General features: G+C 32.0%; 2 protein-coding genes and 1 long non-coding RNA gene across 3 annotated transcripts in view; 1 reads left to right on the top strand and 2 right to left on the bottom strand.

Annotated features, from left to right (window-relative positions):
* Positions 1–13,833: 13,833 nt before the first annotated feature.
* On the bottom strand, positions 13,834–15,173 carry LOC107914477 (uncharacterized). The gene is made up of 2 exons (XR_001688884.2): positions 14,381–15,173; positions 13,834–14,103 (listed from the first exon to the last, which is right to left on the bottom strand). It is a non-coding gene; the product is annotated as an uncharacterized lncRNA (long non-coding RNA).
* Positions 15,174–15,410: 237 nt separating this feature from the next.
* On the top strand, positions 15,411–18,295 carry LOC107914476 (cyclin-H1-1). Its single transcript, XM_041078772.1, has 9 exons — positions 15,411–15,799; positions 15,900–16,084; positions 16,365–16,415; positions 16,672–16,744; positions 16,834–16,952; positions 17,050–17,123; positions 17,437–17,557; positions 17,646–17,714; positions 18,011–18,295. The coding sequence occupies exons 2-9, from the start codon at positions 16,025–16,027 to the stop codon at positions 18,023–18,025; spliced, it is 582 nt and encodes a 193-aa protein (XP_040934706.1). The 5' UTR covers positions 15,411–15,799; positions 15,900–16,024; the 3' UTR covers positions 18,026–18,295.
* Positions 18,296–19,045: 750 nt separating this feature from the next.
* LOC121207938 (uncharacterized) overlaps positions 19,046–21,813 on the bottom strand; it is a 32,581-nt gene continuing 29,813 nt past the window's right edge. Inside the window, exons 2-3 of the mRNA XM_041078487.1 lie at positions 21,201–21,381; positions 19,046–19,667 (exon numbers count right to left, since the gene is read on the bottom strand). Coding sequence (XP_040934421.1) covers positions 19,237–19,667; positions 21,201–21,381 — 612 coding nt within the window. The 3' untranslated portion in view covers positions 19,046–19,236. The remainder of the gene's footprint in view (positions 19,668–21,200; positions 21,382–21,813) is intronic.

Raw genomic sequence — 21,813 nt, 5'->3', positions numbered from 1 at the left:
TATATATCCTTCGATTTATCTGATGATGCACTACGGTTCCAGATTGAGATGCAGATTGATTAATCCGTGTACCCGTTCAAGTCTGAGTCATGTCAATAATGTTGGATTTGGTGCCTTGAGTGTAGTACATTCATTTGTAAACTTGTAATTATTTTTGAATAGATTGGTTAATAAAACAAATTCATTGATATACTTTATATAATTATCTTGATACGGGTTTCGCACACAAAGCAAAATCGAAGTAAATGTGGCTTATTAGTTGTCTAATGTTTAACTAATACTAAACGGTATTACAGTGTTGGATAGTAGTACGAAAAGACAACTTATATTAGTAGACGAACCTAAACATGTCTTTAGTTTAATTGAAAATGTGCAAACAAATTGAAAGACTAATATGTCATCAATCAAGTCCAACTAGGGATATGTTTTGTCTTAGGCATCGAAGCGGATGGCTCCTAGAAGATAAAGACATAAATGTGAATAACTGGACTGACAATACATCGGACTAGACCCAAAAAAATAAATCATGAATTTTGTATGGATTTAATCACTTATGATGTTCATAGTGTAGCATACCTAAGTCCTGAGTGGATGATAGACGATGTATGCGTGGCTCATACTCTTTGATGTAAGTAAAAGCTTGAGTTGGATAGATATGGAACTAAAAGTTGGCGTGTTAGGTGTATGACTTCTACAGTATGTAGCGTAATAGTAGAATTCATAGCCTGAGACATTAGTAAATGATATCCTCTCATTGGCATTACATGGTTGATGAAAAGTAAACGTGGCCAGGGGTTGTTCGTCCTTTCGATGAATGACTTGATTACTATTTGATAATAATTGACTTTTCATAAAAGAAGATGTAATGATTACTATGAGAAAAAAATATGTAACACCCTCACCCGATTTGGTCTCCGAACTCGAGCTATAGGATGCTACAATAATTAACTAAATATTTTACATACAAATTTGACTTTGCACATTCAATTAAAAAATAAAACATTTCATAATCCAAATATAATATGATTTATAGATAAATATGAGTCTCAATCGAGCTTATGAAAGCTCTTAAATCAAACCAGGAACAAATAAAGACTTAACTAAAAATATAACAAAATGCATGAAATTTTTTATAATGACCGAAAATTCAGTGGTGTCGGAAAGTGTGATTTGGGAACCCCATTTCTGTAAAGTGGACTTGTAAATATTTTTATTAAATACTTATAGAGTTTTATTAAAAGTGAATTGAATCTTGTTTGGGTAATTTTAATTGGAATTTTAGTAATGGACTTATAAAGAAAATATACCCTTAATATGAACATGGTGGCCGATTAGAGCATATTAATATGTATGTCTTTATATTATAAAATATAAGTAATTGAAATTATAAAATGAAAATGCAATAAAATATTATAAAACTTAAAGTTAGTGGAAAACCAAATGCATTTTCATCTTTCTTTCATTTGGCCAAAATATTAAGGGGGAAGAAAAAGAACTCACGGCTACGACTTCAATTTTTCAAGCTTCAATTTGTTAGTTCAATTTAGTCATTTTCTTGTAATTTTTATGGTTTTAGAATCCTGGTAGCTTGGGCTAGCTGACCCATGTCGTATTTTTCGACACTGTTAAAGATTTAGAAAGTTGCCATGGATGAATAGTTAAAGTTCTAGGGGTTAGTTTGATAGATTTTAAGTTTAGAGTTGAAAATGACTAAATTGTAAAGTAAATTGATGATTTTGTGCTATAAGGACTAAATTGCACCAATTTCAAAATTTTGGGATACAAAAGAGAAATAGGGAGTTAAATTAGGCCTAAAATGAAATTAGTATTAAAATTCGAAGTTAATTGTAAAATTTATGTTAGTCCCGATTTTAGGGACTAAATTGAATAAAATGAAAAAGTTGCATAAATTAGAAATTGAGTGTGAAAATGGTTGTATATTGATAATTTTATGTGTTGTTTCTAATTCATAGCTAACATAGACTCGGATTCCTCGATAAAGAAAGGAAAAGACATAGTCATCGACGAATAGCTAGGAGTTTACGGTTTGTGTTTCTATAATTCAAACTCTTCGTAAATTGTTGCATTTTGAGCATTTTGTGTATGTTAAGAATATGAGGTGAGTCATTTGTGATAATGAAATAAATTGGGTTGAATTGAATTGATTGATATATTTGAGGACTAAATTGAATGTTTATGAAAAGTGTATATATATTGTTCAAATGTGAAATTGAGTATGTAATGCGATGATTTAATGTTGGCATATAGAAATGTAGATTTTTATGATGAAAATAAAGGTGAAATTAGATATTTGTTGTTAATGAAACATGCAATGGAAACGCTATTAACTATTCGGGCAAAGTTAGATATACTTGGCAAGCCATAGGATAGGAAGAGTTCAGGGTTACTTCGACTACGAGTCAATGAGGCAGTGGGTCCCAATTTGCTTTGGTTTAACCGATAAGACACTGGGTGTCAACTTACTTATAGTGTTAGGCGCAACTATTTGGTTCGAATTTGTAACACCCCTAACCCGTATCCGTCGCCGGACTAGGGTTAAGAGGTATTACCGGACATATCGAAACAGTTCGCATTCATTTCATAATCAACATAGCATCAAAGTCACACATCATTATAGAGTCCCTTACGTAGGTCAACAAGACCTTAAACATGCTTTAGAAAGGGGTCAGGACTAAACCGAGCTCATATAAAATTTTTCAAAACTTAAACATTTTTCAAAGTTATAAAGGTCACACGCCCGTGTGAATAGGCTGTGTGCCTTACAAGACATTAGACACACCCGTGTGTCTGGCCGTGGCAAAACAGGGCATACATATTGACTTGTCCACACGGTCATAAGACACTCCTGTGTGCCAGGTCATGTGAAAATTAGGGAGGCTACTGACTTGGGTCACACTGCCAGTCACACACCCGTGTGTCTAGCTCGTGCTTGAAACTGACTTGGGCACACGGCTTGGCAAACCCCCGTGTGTGCGACCGTGTGGTCTGCCCAGGCTCATTTCAAGATGGCCTTTGAGCAACATGGCAGTGACACATGCCCGTGTGGGCAAAAATAGGCCATTTACGAGGCCAACATGCCACCCTTTAAGGGTCCTCCCTACAACCATCAAAACCAAAATATTTTGTACTAAATTTTCAACCAATTCATAACCAAATTTACAACATTCATGCCATTTCGTTAACAACAAATTTCATCTTTTTTAACCAATTCAAAACATACTAAAAATCACATAGCAAACTCATTCATTCTAACATATCCTTATCTCAATATTTCACATCCAATCTAATGCCAAAATCATAAAATTTCCACAACTAAATTACATTACCAACTTACCAAATTGATCATTCATGAACACATCATATGAACATTATTGCATCACATAGTTTATGCTCAAAAGACATTCATAATTATAACCAAAACCAAACCATATCACATGACTAGATATACACATTACCAAACATATTCACAAACTTCTAGCGATACATGCCATACTTCAATATATACATTTTCAAAAGGTGCCAAAATAAAGTTCAATAGTGTGGTGATGATCCTCGATGATCCTCAAGCTCCTAGTAGCTTCGATATCTATAAAACAATGCAAACACATACAAAGTAAGCTTTCAAAAGCTTAGTAAGCCATATAAAAATAAACTCATCACATATCACATTTCTAAACCATTTTATTCATGTAATTCATGGCAAAACATAACTACCTATCCATAATTCTCATATAACTCAATTGTTCATAAGTCACTTACACATAACACATTTCATACTCATATAATTCAAACATATTTCATATGTCTACACAAAAACATATACTTACCTTTCATTCTTAATCATAATGTACATTTCAAATGTACTTGAATTTGGTTACACATTCTCATATTCATTCATTTTTCAGAATGCCCATTGAACCATTCAGAATCAATAAGGATACTCGGATAGCTAGGAAAGCTCGTACAATGCCAACGTCCCAGACATGGTCTTACATGCAATCAAATATCGATGCCATTATCCCAGACAGGGTCTTACACGAAATCAAATACGATGCTGATGTCCCAGACATGGTCTTACACATAAATCATAAGTCGTTGCCAACGTCCCAGACATGGTCTTACACGGAAACACATATCAGATCTTATGTCATGACATATGTATCCTAACTATTCCTATGGTTTGTACGGGGCTTTTCGGACGTCGTTACATTATCAGAACCTTCTCGGATATCACACATTGAGCTCTCACATACCTATTCATCACAATTAAATGTCATATAAACATAAATAAATCAACTCAAACACGTTTATTTGTATATTGACTTACCCCGTATGGATTCGAACGAACAGAATCGACTACTCGACAACTTTTGACTTTCCCCGGTCTAATTCTGTTTTCTTTGGTTCTTGATATAAACACATTCAAATTTGAATTATTCAATCACAAATTCATTCAAATCAATCCATAAATACACATTTAGGGAATTTTACAAATTAGTCTTCACATTTTCACATTTTAACACTTTAGTCCCTAATACAAAAATCACAAAATATACAAAATTTCCTATACCCATGCTTAGCCGAGTTTTCATAGTGTTCATATAAGCCTACATATTTCATTTATTTCACATTTTACTCCCTCAATTTCTCATTTTTACAATTTAGCCCAAATTACTCAAATTTATAAAAAATTCAAAGACAAAACATGTTATCCCAACATCAAGCTTCCATTTACTATCATAAAACTTCATAAAACTCATAGTTTCATCAATGGCTCAAGTCAAAATCATCAAAAATTTCAGAAATTTAGACATGGGGTTGATAGAACACTAAGCAACAATCACAAAAACGTAGAAATTATCAAAAACCGAACAAAACACATACCTTAATCAAGCCAAACCATAGCCGAACCCTAGCAAGCTTTTATATTTTATTTTTGCTTTGATTTTCGGCAAAACAAGATGAAAATGGTCTTATTTTATGTTTTGTTTTATTTAATTAACATTAATACATCAATTACCATTTTACCCATGGCTTAATAACTTATAAAACATTAATATTAAGGCCATATATGTCCACTTACCATGTAAATGGAGTATTAACAACATAAGGACCTCTCTTTTAAACAGACATAGTAAATTGACACTTTTAACATATGGAACCTCACTTTTGCATTTACGCGATTACGTCCTTTTTGCAAATTAAGCAGACAAATGATAAAATTTTCATACGAAAATTTCATAGACAACAATTCACATATAATAAGCATGGACAATAATATTAAAATATTTTTCTAACTCAAATTTGTGGTCCCAAAACCACTATTCCGGCTAGGGTCTAAATCGTGCTGTTACAGGATTTATCCAATAAGGCACTGGCTGTCAAACTGGTGTGTTGGTTGGATCCGTGTATCTGTCAGAGTCTAAGTCATGTTAATAGAGAAATAAATGGAAAATTCAAGATATATGACATTGAAATGGCAAATCATGAGAAATGGAATATGTTTGGGAATTAAGTTGGAACATTGATAGAAAATGTTAATTAAACTCATGTATTTGGAAAAATGGAAATGGAATGTGCCATTTATGAGTTGAAATATTAAAATGCCATAAGTAATAGAATTCCCCTATTTTATTTCTATTATGATGTGCTATATGTGAATAAGATTATGTGAGTTGGTATAAAATTCCTACTTAATGCAAATTATCATTCATGTTTAAATTATGCATCTAAATTTACCTACATTGTGATTTATAGTTTAGATTATAGAAATATCACTGAGTTATACTCAACGTAGGATTTTATTTTTTCATGCACAGATTAGGTACTATATGATTCGACCGTTGACTCAGCATCCAATAGAAAATCCTCGACTCAACCATCGGTGATATGTTTATTTTGGTCTTGGCATGTACCTAGAAAGTATTTTGGTTATAATGCTTATCTTGTATCCTGATGGCATTTAGTTATTATGCTTATAGGTGTCTGTATATATATATATTTATATATATATATATGAAGATAATAGTCTTGTTGTTGAAGCTTTTTTAGGTTGTTAGGTTATAGACCTAATGTTTTAATGTTTGAAAAATATCTTACTATGTGATGTGTTTGTGGTTGATGCTTGGATATGGAATGATGGATGGTATGCTTAGGTTATGTTTTGGAAATGATTTGGTAAGTTTGATGGTTATACTTGTGCTATGCTTGAAATGAATTGGTTGTTCCAGTACCTAAGTTATAAGACTAATATGAGACCAAATGTGCAATGGTTTGAATGATTGAACTCATACATGTTTGGTATAGTTGAATGATATATCTTGGATGATTTTGAATTGTTGAATTAAGGTGCCCATTGGTGGCATATTGGTTAGACACAAAGGATAATTTTATATGTGATATTTGTGGTATTGCTTTGGTTGATATTGTGATAAATTGAATTATAAGTGATTTGGGCATGCAATGAACAATTTAAAGATGAGATTTTACCATTTATGAACCTAGGTATCGATATTTTTGTATTTGGTATCGATACTTGACCATATGAATAGTTTTAAAATAAATAAATACTAAAATGGTATCGATTTTTATATGAGTATCGATACTTTTAATAAAGTATCGATACAAATAATAAATATCGATACTCTTGTTTTGCATAGTAAACAGAAGCATGGTTTGGTATCGATTTTTATTAAGGTATCAATACAGTATTGATACCCAACAACTAAATATCGATACCAACTTTAAAACTTTAAGATTTTGAATTCTTTACAATTAAACCGTATTTCATGCATGTATTTTATGATTTGGTCTTTATAGATTACCAATTTATTTTATTTCATTGTTTGTGATTTGATGATATTTAATTAAGATTTTGATTAATAAATTACATGTAAATTGTTGGTAGGTCTATAGCATCCTTTTACTTGAGTTCGGTGACTAGACCGGGTAAGGAGTATTACATTTATTGGTATCAGAATTATAAGTTTAGTCAATTCTCGAACTAAATTGAGCTCAGAATTGAGTCTAGATGTACATGCCAAAGTTTAGTCGAGTCTAAGTCGGGATTTGGATGCTGATTATATTGCTTTTATTTTATAGTTGAATAATGTCAGAAGAATCCAGAAATGAAGTAAATCAAAGTATTCGCAATAGTGGTCACTTCGCTGAAAATGAAATTAGGATCGAATTGGTGGCATAAAGCATTGATTCAGCTGGTGCCCAATAATTTAGGGTTGACATAGATAGAAATAAGGGGCAAGGTGATTCAACTATACTTCGAGCTATTGCTGATGCTCTCCAGTGAGTGGGGGAGCTACTTCTGTTGTAGTACCTATGCCTATTGTTCGACGGGCTATGATTAAAGAATTATGGAGATATGATGCTATTGATTTTTGTGGGTTTGAAAGGGGTTGATCCCTCAACTACCGAAGTTTGGTTAGAATCAACTAAACGTATTTTGCAACAACTCGAGTGTACCCTGCGTGAATGTGTAATTAATGCCGTTTCTCTACTACAAGGTGTACCATCGCATGATTGCATGCAAGTGTACACGGTCATACAAGTAATAAGTAGTAAGAAAAATAATTATCGTCTTCACAGGGACTGTGTGATAATTATTTGCAAAGTCAATGTTAATCAATTTAGTTAAACAAGATAAGGAAGAATATTGTTGTTGAAAGGTCACAATTTAAATTAAAGTATGAAATCAGTATTCAAATACCCACAAAACGAAACAACATACATTGTAAAAAAATGATCACAACAGGAAACAATCTTGGTAACTTGAATATGGGAAAAACTTTAATCATAAGGCATATTTAGATACTCTTGGTAACTTGAAAGAGTCGCTTACTTCTAAAAACAAGTGGAGGTGCAAATGAGGATCTTCAGCAGGCATCCCACTGAATTGTACCATTTTTTGCCACATATGGATCATCATTGGTTTTAATTCGAACTGAGGGGCCTCAATCTCGGGTCTTACAATCCCTAGATTGAGTTCACTAAACAAAGGCACAACATACTGCCTAATCGCTTGATCTCTGTCATTAGCAACAAGGATCGGATTTTGATTATTACAGGCTGCATTTTCACTTGGATTTTGATTTATCCCTTTGACTTGTCTTTGGGCTAATCGCTCTCTTCCTCTTTGCATAAAGGTACATTCAATTTTTGGGTCAGTTAGCAATAGATCGATAATTCAGTATATGTTCAGAAACCCTGAGAAATCATGAAAAATAAATAAGTTAAAATAAAAATAGTAGAAATAAAAACAAAAACAAACTAAACTTGTGACAACACATTTTTCAGTGGTGTCAAAAATAGTGGTTTCAGGGCCATCAAATTCGACGAGGAAGTTCATAGATATTATTATTTAAAATTTAAGACTCAAATATGGTTTTTAAAAGGTTTTTGGTTGATAATTTATGTTTTGTAAACGATTTATTAAGTTCAAGTGGTAAGACCTTAAAATTAAGTGGTTTTAGAAAATGAGATATCAGGACCTCATTTCTATAAACTGAGCAGTAAATATTTTTATAGATATTTACGGAGTGTCATTAATGTTGTATTAAATTTTCGTTAAGAAATTTTAACGTTTCAATAGTTAATTAATTAAAAAGAACTAAATAGTAAAAGATGTAAAATTTTATCACTATTTGATTTAAGTGATTAAATAGCTTATTGAATAAAGGAAAAGGGACTTAAATGGTAATTAAACCATTCAAGGAGTTAGTGGAAAATTATGGGCTTGAATTTGATGTTTATTTTAATTATTAACCAAGGTTAAAATGGTAATTTGATAAATTAAATTATATTAAAAACAAAACAATTAGGTTATCATTTTTTTTTCATGAGTTTTGCTGAAACTGAAGAATGAAGAAGCCATGGATGATAGCTTAAGCATTCGGCCAAAGTCTTCTTTTTCATCTAAGCTAAATTTAGGTTTATTTCTTTTAATTTTTATGTTTTAAGATCATTACAACTAGGTCCAGCTAGCCTGTACCTTCAATTTTGAAACTGTTAAAGATATTTAATGTTTCCATTGATGAATATATGTGATTTTAGTTATTAAATGATTAATTTGAAATTTTGGTTGATATTTAAAAGTATTTTGTTAAATAATTTTGATGAATTTTCCTATTAGGGACTAAATTGTTGAAATAATAAAAGTACAAGTAGTTGTTGTCAAATTATTTAAAAATGGGATATTTTTGATGCCATGAATATTTGGGTAGTGGGAAATTTCAATAAAAATGATTAGTTTGCATGTTTTAGGCTCAGGGACTAAATTAAATAAAAGTAAAAATTTTAAGGGCAATTTTGTAAAAATTTAAAAAATGACTAAATTGCATAAAATACATTGTTTTATTGTCTCAATTAATAGATCAAATGAAATTATTAATTTAGATCAAGATCGAGTAGAAAATTGATGAGAATAGAAAATTACCAAATAGCCCTTGTACTTTGACATTTCTGTGATTTGGCTAGGTAAGTTCGTACGGTTTAAAAATTTAATATCTATATGATTTGTTGAATTGTATAACATGATACAGAAAGTATTTATTCAATTGATGATAATGAATGATCATTTGAGAAATATTATTAAAAATTGAAGTTCGGATTGGATTGAAAGTGAGACAGAGTACAATTGTGATTTGGTGTGTTACGGGGGATTGGAGTGGAGATGGATATGGAGTGATGGATATTTATATTACCTGAGAAAATCGAGGTTTAAAATTTTTTTCGAACTTTCGTGTTATACTCTCTGTTTGGTGTGTTGGTTGGATTAGCTCTTATGAGCATTGATGTGTTGGAGGGATTGGCTCGTGTGAGCATCTTGTGTGTTTGGTTGGAACGGCGATGTACTCTTATCTGTAAGTCATTTTTCAAAAGAAAAATCTCACTAAGGTAATCTATATAATGAATTTTAAAGATTATTTATTTATTGAATATTGATCTGAACGTAAATGAATTCAACAGTTGAGACTGTGGATGGTGCTTAGGTTTATATTAAGCTTAAGGATACATTATATCATGTTTAATATTAATTATATACATTGAAATGGTAAATGTAAGAATATGCTTAGGTTCATGAGAAGATGGTATGATTCAAAAGGTGTATTTTTTTATAAAATGGTTTATCATGTGATTGACCTCAAATAAGTTGTATACGTAAATGCACTAACTTGTGTATTGATGATGGTGATTAGGCTTATGTTAAGCTTGAGATTATGATTGATATTTATGCTTATGTCTGGTATTATACAAATGAAACGGGCAAGAAAAGATAATGAAACAGTAAGTTCATTATTGAAATATGATATGAAGAAGGGATGTAGCACCCCAAACCCGACCTAGACGTTATGATCGGATCCGACATGCCACATCGAAACATTCAAAACATTTTATATTGTTGATCCAGAAAAAAAAACTTACTTAGTGTTTTAAAAGATAATTTCATTATAGGTTAAAATGAATGGAAGCTGTGCACCAGGTAGGAAACCGGAAAAGAGGTGGTGAGTTCATCGGACTGCTTAAGTACCAAGCTCCTTTCGGGTCCAATCCTAGACATGCATACCGCCATTGCCACACCTTAACGTCATGGATATTTCTAGGAAACCGATTTTGATTAAGTCATTTTTAGGAAAAGTGATTAATTTTGGAAAATACTTTCATTGCGGAAGCTTTGCTTGTTGTCGTATTATTTTGAAATCAATTGTTATTTTTGAAAACACGCCCTAAAGCTATACAATTTCAACAGTTAAAATAAGTAATACCTATCTTAGTAACACATATTAAAACCATCAAAAATAATTAAGCGGGCTTATTACATTTAAAAACCCAAACCTCAACGTAAATAATAGGATGTCCAGTTCACCAGAAGAAAACCAAACTTTCAGAACGGGTGGCCACTCCGAATTCCCTCACAGCTCCAAGCCCACTATGGTTGGGGATTTCCTGCGTGGATGAAAATAAAATGGGTGAGTTTGGGGAAACTCAGTGTGTAAGGAAAACCCATTCAAAGTCCAAGTCAGCTCAAGCCCATTGGGCCTAAGCCCATTCAGGTAATAGTGATACTGGGCCAGAGCCCTTTTCAGATGACAATAAACTGGGCTTTAGCCCCTTATTCAGATAACAATATGGCCCATAGGCCCATTTGGAAATACATGCAACATCAATAAACATATGCAAGCCCATTTGGGGAGACTACTCAACCCACCAACCACTACACTCCACCCGTACCAGTCATACACTCCATGTGAGGAATAGCTCAACCCACCCAGCCTAACACTCCACAATTGCAGCCTTGCTGCTCAGTTAACAGTAAATTGAGGCAAAGCCTCCAGTACGTGGACAAGCCACTTTCAGTACTTCCTCCGTCAATATCTCAATCCCATGCATCAGATAATAACAATATGGCATGCAGTAAATAACAACAGTCAAACATGCATTTAGGTCAATTTAACCCTAGGGGTTTTTCGGTAATTTATCTACTAGGGGTAAAGCTGTAAATTTTCCACTTTTAAAGGTATTTCAGTAATTTATCTATTTTAGGGTTTTTCATGCATATTCCTACTTTTCACGTACTAACAGAATCACATACCGAGGGTTCTTACCGAATTGGGCCCGTTGGCCCATCATTCCAATTTTGGCCCATCATTCCAATTTTGGCCCATTAAGCCCAAAAATATCGACGGCACAGAAATCATGCACTTTACAGTCCAAATTTTGCAGCTTACCAAAAACATTAATCGATTTACCTCACGAGCATTCACACACTCGCAAATCTACAAAATACTGGTTTTCAGCATTTCGGCTTTTCGACTTTTGCCGATCCAGACTAAGAAAGAGGGTGTTAGTTACACACCTGTTTGCGACGATATGCTGACGAGATCCACACACGAACCGCCTACAATTGGATTACTAACACGTTAATCTAACTATTCAAATACAAACTACGTATTAACCCCTTACAATATTCGGCCAACCAGACCTACAGATCATAGTAAGCTTATAAAAAATCAATAAGCAACTCATTAACAAATTTTTGTCAATGTTTACCACATAATCATAATCTCACTGCAAGTTGTCTTCCTAAACAACAGTCACTAAATCATTTATAACTGGAGCTACGAAATTCCAAATCAAGTGCCGTTAATTTTCCCTGAAAATAGACTCATATATCTTCTATCCATAAAATTTTCAGAATTTTTGGTTTGGCCAATCAATACCAGATTTTTCTTAAAGTTTCACATGTTTCACTGTTTGACTAATCTGACCACTCTTCCTTACGAATCAAATTTCTCATTGTAAAGAATTCAAAATATGTTCTCGTTTATTCCATTTGAAACTAGACTCATTAAGCTTTAATTATATAATTTATGCAGCTTCTAACTCATCTCCCACAATTTATGGTGATTTTCCAAAGTCACGTTACTGCTGCTGTCCCAAGCAGTTTTATTACCAAATCACTCTTTCACACATAACTTGCATGCATGTTTTTTTTAAACATGTATATCACCAATCAATCATCACATATCTATGATTTTACTTAAGTATAATCTCCATTTCATCATTTTAAAGCACAACATATTAGCCGATTTTTCCCCTTAACATCTAAGCACATACATGCTCATTTGTTTGGCTCAACTTCACATATCTTCCATTTTTCATCAAAAGAACATGAAACAACAACCATTTCCTTCATTTTAATTCATGACCAAATGCTCACAACACAACCAAAAACCAAAATATGCTTCAAGAGTTAAGGTAGAATCAAGAAAAACTCATGAACATCAAGATAGAAGCAAACTACCATGAACTTACCTTCAATTTTCTTCCCCAAGTGACCGAACATTCAAGAGCTTTCTCCTCTCCTTTCTCTTCTCTAACTTTAGGCTATAATGAACAAAGATGGACAAAACTTTGTTCTTTTCACCCCTTTTTCTTTTAATAAAATTTCATATTTCATCCATTTAATTCTTTAATACAAAAGACATGAAATTCCCATCATGAAACATTTACTTAAACCATTATCATGAAACATTTACCTAACCCATTATCATGAAATATTTACCTAATCCATTATAATGGAACATTTACCTAACCCATTATCAATTTGTATCAATTTGTACCATAAATTATGGATATCAAGTGCTTATATTGTCTACAACAACATGAAGGCTGGCCACTTCATGTAAAATGGGAGGTTTGTCATGCAAATCCTCCTATTTTGCACTCCTATTTATTTGGCCACCACTACAGTAAAACTGACTTTTAGCGGCGTGTTTTTAGACCTTTAGCGGCGCTTTTAAGTGCCACTAAAACTATTTGCGACGTTTTTCCAAGCGCCGCTAAAAACGCCTCTATTTCCGCCTTCGCTAAAGTTTGCGGCGTTTATTTGAAAAAAAACGTTGCTAAAGATCATGACCTTTAGCGGCGCTTTTTCCATAAATGCCGCTAAAAATCATGACCTTTAGCGGCGCTTTTCCCACAAACGCCGCTAAAGATCATGACCTTTAGCGGCGCTTTTCCTACAAACGCCGCTAAAGGCCATAAAATTCAAAAAAAATTATAAAATGTTATAAAAGTCGTGAAAAATATAAAAAATTTAAAATTCATTATCAAAATATTGAATGATATAAATATAAAAATTTTCTATTAAAATTTTAACTTTAAAACTAAATACAAAAATTAATGAATTTAAATTTAGAATTTAAAATTATAAATTAATAACACAATTAAAATCCAAAAGTTAGAACTCAAGTTATCTTAAATATTAAAATAAAAATAAAAACTTAGAATCAAAACTAAAATAAATAATAAAAACTAGATTAAATATAAAAATATCAATAAAATAAGACATTATAATGAAGTTACTTAAATGAAATAAGGAAATGCATTAGATTTGGCGACCTTTTCTCTCCATCCTTTCTGACGAGCTCTTATTTCCCAAATTACTGTTAATTTCATTTGAGCCGATAGTGCTTCTTCAGCTTTCTCCCTTACTTCTTCGCACGTGTCCATACCCGAATTGCATTTGTCTGCTTCCTTTTGATATTGTGATGCTAACTTCTTAGCCTCGAGTAAAAAAAAAACATTTATGTAAAAAATTATAACAATTAAGCATTAGTGACATACAATTAACGATTAAAATAAAATAAAACATATATGTAACAAATAAATTGTTGGTCAGAAAAAGTTGTAAAAAATGAAAAATGGCATTTGCAATCAATCTTAAAATTAGAGGTGATCTAAAAGGCATAGAAAATCAAATGTAAAATTTCTTTGTATTAAGTTACTTTGTCCCATTTTCCAATAAATACATCCATCCATGACAGAGAAACAGGAAACTGACCTGTAAAGGAAGCATTGCTCAGTCATGCATTAATTAAAGATAGAACCATAAAATTAGCTTAATTCTACTGGGCAAAATTGCCAAAGATCAGATAATTAGCATTTCCAAATACCCGATTGCCATCTTTAATAAAAATGGAAACTTGGAACTTTGCAGGGCAAGTAGCATAGAGAATGCTAATACAAAGCAACAAACATAATAGAAAGAAAGGCTAACAACAGCTTGCCATGCATGTAAGCATTCATAAAACAAGCATGAGTTTCAGCTTTCAATAAATAGCTGCATAACTACCAAGCAAAACCCCATAGCCAAGGAAATGCATAAAAAAACATGACAATTGGGACAAGTGGCTTTGGCAAAAAAAGAAAATGCAAAACAAAGGAACTAATAGCATAACAAGGGACAAAGAATTGATTGACACTACTATCATCTAAAAATTCAAAATGAAAGACATAAATGTAGAAATTCGACATTAAAGGACATAAATGCCAATGTTAAAGAAACTGGACCACAGGTTAAACCAGTTGGTTTGATTGTTTCTTATTTTATTTTTTATGTAAAATAAATAGTTAATATAATTAAGAGTTAACAATAATATGCATTTACCTTAATGGCATGGTCTTTAATTTAAGAAAAAGGGAAAAAAAATAATTGGTTTTTTACCTGTTCAATAAATAATGGCAGGTCTGTTTCATATTTTGTATATACTATATGGTATTACAGTGTTCTAGCCTCTAAAACCCTCCACTATATAAACATAATAAGGAAAAAAAAGAAAACGCAAGAAAAAGATAAAAACCTTTTGTAATGTAATTCCAGCAGCTTCTCTTCTCTTTCCCGTTGCTTTTCAGCTCAACCTCTGCCCATTTTTGCTACTGCTTCAGCAGCTAAGATTTGAGCTTCAATCTTTGCCTTTTCTGTGAAGGTTCAATCATCATCTATAAGATCTCATAGCAGTAGACATATTTAAATTAAACTAATAAAAACGACGAATTAAAACATTATAATTAAATATTATAAATATTTACACTGTGTTTGGTTCGCCGTATTACCCAATCCATTACGCCCCGATTACGTGTGTATTACATTACGCCCCTATTCCGGCGTTTGGTTCGCTGTAATAGGTATTACGCGCGTAATCGGTTACGCCCCTAATCCCCAAATTCCCGTGTTTTCCAATCCCTTCCCTTTTCGCTGTATTAGCTATTACTTCCGGCCTCCCTCCCCATCTCCCTGTTTTACCCTCCCTCCCTACCCGACCCTCTCCTCTTCCGTGCATGAACCTCTTCCCTCACCGTTAAATTCCTTTTATATTTTAGAGCCCCCCACAAAGTAGAGTCGCCGTCCTTTCTGTTCATCTGGATTGAACAGCTACGAAAGATCTACCACTAATTTCCCTTCTTTGATCCTCTCAATCAAGTAATTCTCAAATTATTTTCCTACTATTTTTGGGTTTTTTTAACCCTCTGTTTCATTCAGTCTTTTGTTAATTCCTTAATTTTCCATATATGATTATCAGGTGATGATAAACACTGTGAATTTAAAATTTGGGGAGATGTGAGTGTGTTGAGTGGCTGGAGAAATTATTTTGCATAGCTGCGATCGAATTGCTGAGTCAGGGGCTACCGAGTTACTGAGTTCTTCATGGCTGATTTTCATACATCGACTCATAGAGCTAACTGGATCTTCTCGCCTCAAGAACTGGTAAATAATATGAAAGAAAAAAAAGAGAAATTTCATTGTTTCTTAAATGTGAGGAAAAAACCAATTGTTTTTCTTTGCAATGTTTTTCCGTTTCCACTGTTTATATTGATTACAAGCTGCTGGTGTTAATGTTTTTTGCTTAATTTTCTTCATGGATGCTTTATTGATGTAAGAAGAGATTGAAAAGATAGGAAAGTAGGAATTGCAATTAATTGAGAACTTTCTCAAGTTTAAATTAGGTTCTTTTGTGTTTTGTTTTTTTTTTTTTTTGCTGATATAGGTTGAGAAATACAAGGCTGCAAATCAAAGAGCAATACAAGCACTGGAGAAGGTATGACAGAGTCCTTTCTTTTCAGTTTTGTATGTATGTCTATATGCGCGAGCTTGAGTGTGTGTTTGCATAGTGTACCTTCGGATTATCGTTTTAGTAGATTAGATGAAATTGGTGTTGAACTCCCTTCTTTACTTCCCATTAGAAGCATTTAAATGTTGTCAGTTGGAAACCACCATTATTGAAACCATTCCTAGTGGAAATTTTCTTTCTGGTGTTCATTTTATTGAAGCTGACTTGCTGATTTATTCTGAAGTATGGGACAACACAAATGGAAGTAGACGCTGATGGTTCACTATCATACCCTGAACCTATTGCAAGAGATAATGGTAAATGAAATTTTCTTTTACTTTTTAGTTCTATTGTGAGGTGCTAGGTCATCGAGCGTACCATGTAATATTTTGATTGTTCATGTCAGCTGACAAGCATTCTCGTCCAAAACCTCTTAACATTGAAGAAGAACAGTTCATGCGAGTGTTTTATGAGAACAAACTTCGAGAAGTTTGTAGTGCATTCTACTTTCCTAATAAAATTCAGGTACTTACTACCTTTTTTTTTTTTGGATAATGGTCATACTATAAATAAATATGAGGCCATGATCAATGTGATTCTGTTTGTGGTTCATGTTTTGCAGGCAACTGCTCTAATTTATTTCAAAAGGTTTTACCTGCAATGGTCGGTCATGGAACATCATCCAAAACATATAATGTACGAGTCTTCTACATCTCTTTCAGATACAAGCTCCAATGCCCTTTATCTCTGCATGTAATATGCTGGATGAGTCATTCTGATTTGCGCTTAAGAGTATGTTAGAAAAATGCATCATGTGCTATTTTAAAAATGTATGAAAATATCAGGTAAGCAACATACTGTTTGGAATTTGTATATTGTCCCTGACTTTGTCATTTCGTATGTGGTGGTGGAAGAAATGTTACTTTGACTGATAATCACCATTGAATACTAAACTTTCTTTAGAGAATAATGTAATTGTTAAATTGGAAAAGTTTCTTTATAACTCTAGGTTAACCTGTGTGTATGCGGCCTGTAAGATAGAAGAAAATCATGTGTCAGCAGAGGAGATTGGTAAGGGGATTTCACAGGATCATCAAATGATTCTCAATTACGAGATGATAGTGTCTCAGGTATGGCTACTGTTCTCCTTCCTTTTTCTTTTAGTCTTGCTTTTTTCTTTTGCTTGTGCTTCTCAAAAGTACATAACTGGATTTGCAGAGTCTGGAATTTGATCTCATTGTTTATGCACCCTATCGTTCAGTTGAAGGTTTTGTCAATGACATGGAGGTGGGTTTGGTTACTGATTATCCTTTTGTTCTTCCTTCTATAGTTGTTATTTGGGGTAATCATTTGTTTTCCCTTGTCGTGTTATTATTATTTTTCTATGTCGTATTGCATTTAAGGTGTTATATAGTTTGTAACACGATAAATCCATGATAGATTTTGGCATGTTCGTGCATACATGTTGTGTTCCAGTAGTTGAACTTCAGTCCGTAACATAGGCTGCCTCTTGGTTTATTCTGTTTCTCAAACATTTTGCATTGCATGAATTAATAACTTGTGTGTGAAATTATGATTTACAGAAGCTTCACCTGTAGTACATGAAGAGACAGGTCCATCAGAGGCAAATCTCTTCTCAGGCAAATATATACTAGATCCAAATCAAGCTCCGAGAAAGCAAGTAAAACCGGTCGCTCGACTTCAGAAGATTCTCAAGTTCAGATTGTTACTCGACGAGGATGTTCAAGTCGAAACAAATTCCCAAAATAATTCAATTTTGTAAACTAGCAAACTCAAAATTTGTAGTTAAATGTTGATCCTTAACTTTGAAAGTAATTTAATGAAATTTTGAAAGTAATTTAATGAAATTCAAGCTTAGTTATGCTCTGAGGAAGAGTCCATATTTTTAAGCGGTGGATCTTGTATATAAACTATTTCAGCAGATTGCAAATTATAATGCAGCAAATGTAACTTTTTAGTAATGAAGGTGTGATTGATCCGAATTATTTTAAATTGTATAAATTCATATAAGAAAATTTATTATTAAGAATTTTATGAAATTATATATTATTATTAAATTATATGTAATAATAATTATTTTAAATTATACAAATTCATATAAGATAATTTATTAGTTATAATTATTTTAAATTTTATTAAATCATATATTTTAATTAAAATATATTTAATATTAATTATTTCAAATTATCTTTTATAATATCATATATTATGATTTGAGTAAATTCATATAAGATAATCAATTATTAAGAATTTTATTAAAATATATATTTTAATTAAAATATATTAAATAATAATTATGTTTAAATATGATTAAATTATTTATTTTTGATAATAAATAATCTTATTAAAATTTAAATAACAATAACAATAATCATTTACCAAAACAAATTTATGCTAAGGGTATTCTGGTCATTTTAGTTTTCTCCATTATACTATTACACCTCTATTACATTCAACCAAACACAGTTTTACTATTACGCCTCTATTCCATTACATTCAACCAAACAGTTGCTCTTATACTGAATCAATTTTTATTAAGTAAATATACCATAATTTCTGTAGCCTCACATTCCTATAAACTCTACATCAAGCAAGTATGAATATAATAGAAATTTGTGATAACAAAAAGAAAAAGATAACATTTATATCTCACTTGCAGATGAGGGACCGCCAATTCCAGTATAGATGAGTCCTAATGATCTCCAGTCAGGCAAACTAAAAAGAATGAGAATTAATGACATAATGATAGGCCTAATAATTATCTTAAAAGTATGACAATTAATGGCTACTATGCTATACATCTAACTGAAATTAATAACTTTTCACTCAATCTTTTTGCTTTTAATTCATCGGTAAGCTTAAACCTGGCTTTATTCCACTTTCGTATCTCTTTATCAGCCTGATCAAGTTTGGCTTTTATAGCCGGATCTTCGTAGAAGCGATACCTAATAAAATGAAAAGAGTGGATCTGCTTAGGTGCAGGCCACTCATTGACCACATCCTTCGGAAAGTGGGGATCAAATGCACCATTCTCTTCTTCCTTATCTGGTTCCTCACTATGTGAATCAACTTCAATGGGGTTATTATAAACTGGATCCTTATCCAGTTTCCCATTTTCATGAAGAAATGATTTGTCTACTTCAATCACTTTGTCAATAGACAATTGTGCCAGGTCTGAGTCAACAACCTCAACACCTATTAAACACAAAATTGAGCTACCTGAAAACATCCAAAAGCAAAGATTATGATACCATGTCATATAACAACAAATATAAATATAAAAATTATTTCATTCATAAAATAAAAATTTTAAAACCAGACACCTGATAGACCTGTATAAAACAATATATATTAAAAATAAATAATTTTTAAAGAACAGTGTAGCCAATACAATTTGAAATGGTGCAATCTAAAGCCATTCCTTTAGCTAGTATTCTCATTAATCAGATCAAAAGAGTGAACAAACAGTAGAATTGCAAAAATAGATGTAAATATTCTAAATAAATGATCAACTACAACGGAAAAAACCAATAATCAGATAAAATCCAGATCAAAAACTAAATTACAAGTACATTAGCTCATGCTACAACAAAAGATCAAGCCTTTATCCATCAAGATAATTAACATGAAAAATCATATGAAACTAATAGAAAAGAAAAAAAAACCCAGAAATTTACAAACATGAGATAAAATGAAAAACAAAAAACCCTGAAACAAAAACATGAGAAATGAAAGAAAATCTATATGATTAACCTTTTAGAGAGATTATTAAGAGGTGAAAAACCCTTTTTGTGGAGTAAAAGGGTGTAAAGAAAATATAGAAGAGAGTTTGGAAATAAAGGAGAAATGGGGTCAAATCTCAGTTTTGTTTCTCTCCAATTTCAGTTCTTCTCAAAAGACACTGGAAAATACAGGGAAGATAGACCCCATCTCAAGCCTTAAACAGAATAATCGATAGACTAGCACACCTTTCCACTGCCTGCAAGACCAATAACCAGTTGTGCATATCCCATTACAGCGTTCCACACCAGTCAAATTGCTTTACTGACTCAGAATGAACAGATTGAATTGAAGATGCGCAAAGACGCCACAACCGCGACAGTAATATATGCAGCACACCACACACCGACAGCAAACAACAAATTCAAGAAACTAGAGTGGCCCATATACAATGGCAATAAAGATACTCAAACATCAACTAACCTGATTTGTCAATATCAAAGAACAAAAAAAACAGAATTAAATGTTATTTACATTATGCATAAAACAGGGAAAAATGCCATCCTCAGCTTTCAGTATCGATAGCAATGTTGATAAAACAACTTAAACATAAACTCAATAGAGGAAATAAGCAGATGAGAATGCTGTAGTGAGTACTTAAACACTGATCGATACAAATGAAACCAGCTTTATCCAGTTTTATTGTATGAATACTAAGCCAACAAATAATTATTTTAAAAAACCCAAAAAAATGAAGTGTAAATTAACTTCATATTTGACAACCCATTATTAAGAAAGAAAAACAGAAACAAATTTGGACTAAATTTCTTCAGATAGGAATTTTGATCATCCAAAGAATAGTAACATAATCGAAAGAAGCAAACATGCAAATAGTTTCTCATAAAAAGAACCCCAAATTAAAAAAAAAACGAAAAGGAGCTATTATTAGGATCAAAATCATTAGATTACATGACTATTCCAAATTCTCAATGCAACCAGAAAGAAGTTAACCAAGCAGCAAAGGAGACCCACCTATTCTGGCTGCCTTTCTACTACTACCTTCGACCTTTTTAGTCCCTTCATCTTCACTCTCTTCTTCTTCCTCCTCCCCCGTCTTCTCTTCCTCTTCTTCTTCTTCTTCTTCCTCGTTCTCCTTCTCTTCAATATCTATTTGTTTCTCCAAAACCCTAACAGATCGACAGAAAAGGAGTAGCTATGGTGGGTGAATTCAAATTTTGAGAGTAAAAGGAGTATTTGGGGATTTGGTTAATGAGCGGGTAAACAAATTGGATGAGCGGGATTTTGCTTTTTTTTTATAAAAAATAATGGCCTTTTGTGGCGTTTCTTAAAAAAAACGCCAGTAATTCTTTAATTTTTACTATTGTTCAATTTTAATTTTTTTATTTTTAACATATTGTTTTCTATTTTTTTCTTTCAAAATTTTTTTGTTGAGATTATCATTTTTTAGATTTTTTTAAATTTTTGAATATTAAACTTTTTAACTGAAATATGGACTAAAATTTTAAATTTTAAATATTAAATTTTTAAGTTTTTTATTCTTGATTTAATCATAGAGATTTTAAAAAATAAATACATTAATATATTTTTATATTGAATAAATATAAATATTTATGTATGCAATATA

Source organism: Gossypium hirsutum, chromosome A10 (genome assembly GCF_007990345.1).
Source record: "Gossypium hirsutum isolate 1008001.06 chromosome A10, Gossypium_hirsutum_v2.1, whole genome shotgun sequence".
Classification (NCBI taxonomy): domain Eukaryota; kingdom Viridiplantae; phylum Streptophyta; class Magnoliopsida; order Malvales; family Malvaceae; genus Gossypium; species Gossypium hirsutum.
Note: the sequence above shows the minus strand (reverse complement) of the source record. Positions and strands in the feature narration are given on the sequence as shown.

Coding starts and splice junctions, on each gene's coding strand:
- LOC107914476 (XM_041078772.1), top strand. CDS start 16,025: ATGGCTGATTTTCATACATCGACTCATAGAGCTAACTGGATCTTCTCG. Junction 17,124..17,436: donor CATCATCCAAAACATATAAT/GTACGAGTCTTC, acceptor TTATAACTCTAG/GTTAACCTGTGTGTATGCGG. Junction 17,558..17,645: donor ACGAGATGATAGTGTCTCAG/GTATGGCTACTG, acceptor CTGGATTTGCAG/AGTCTGGAATTTGATCTCAT.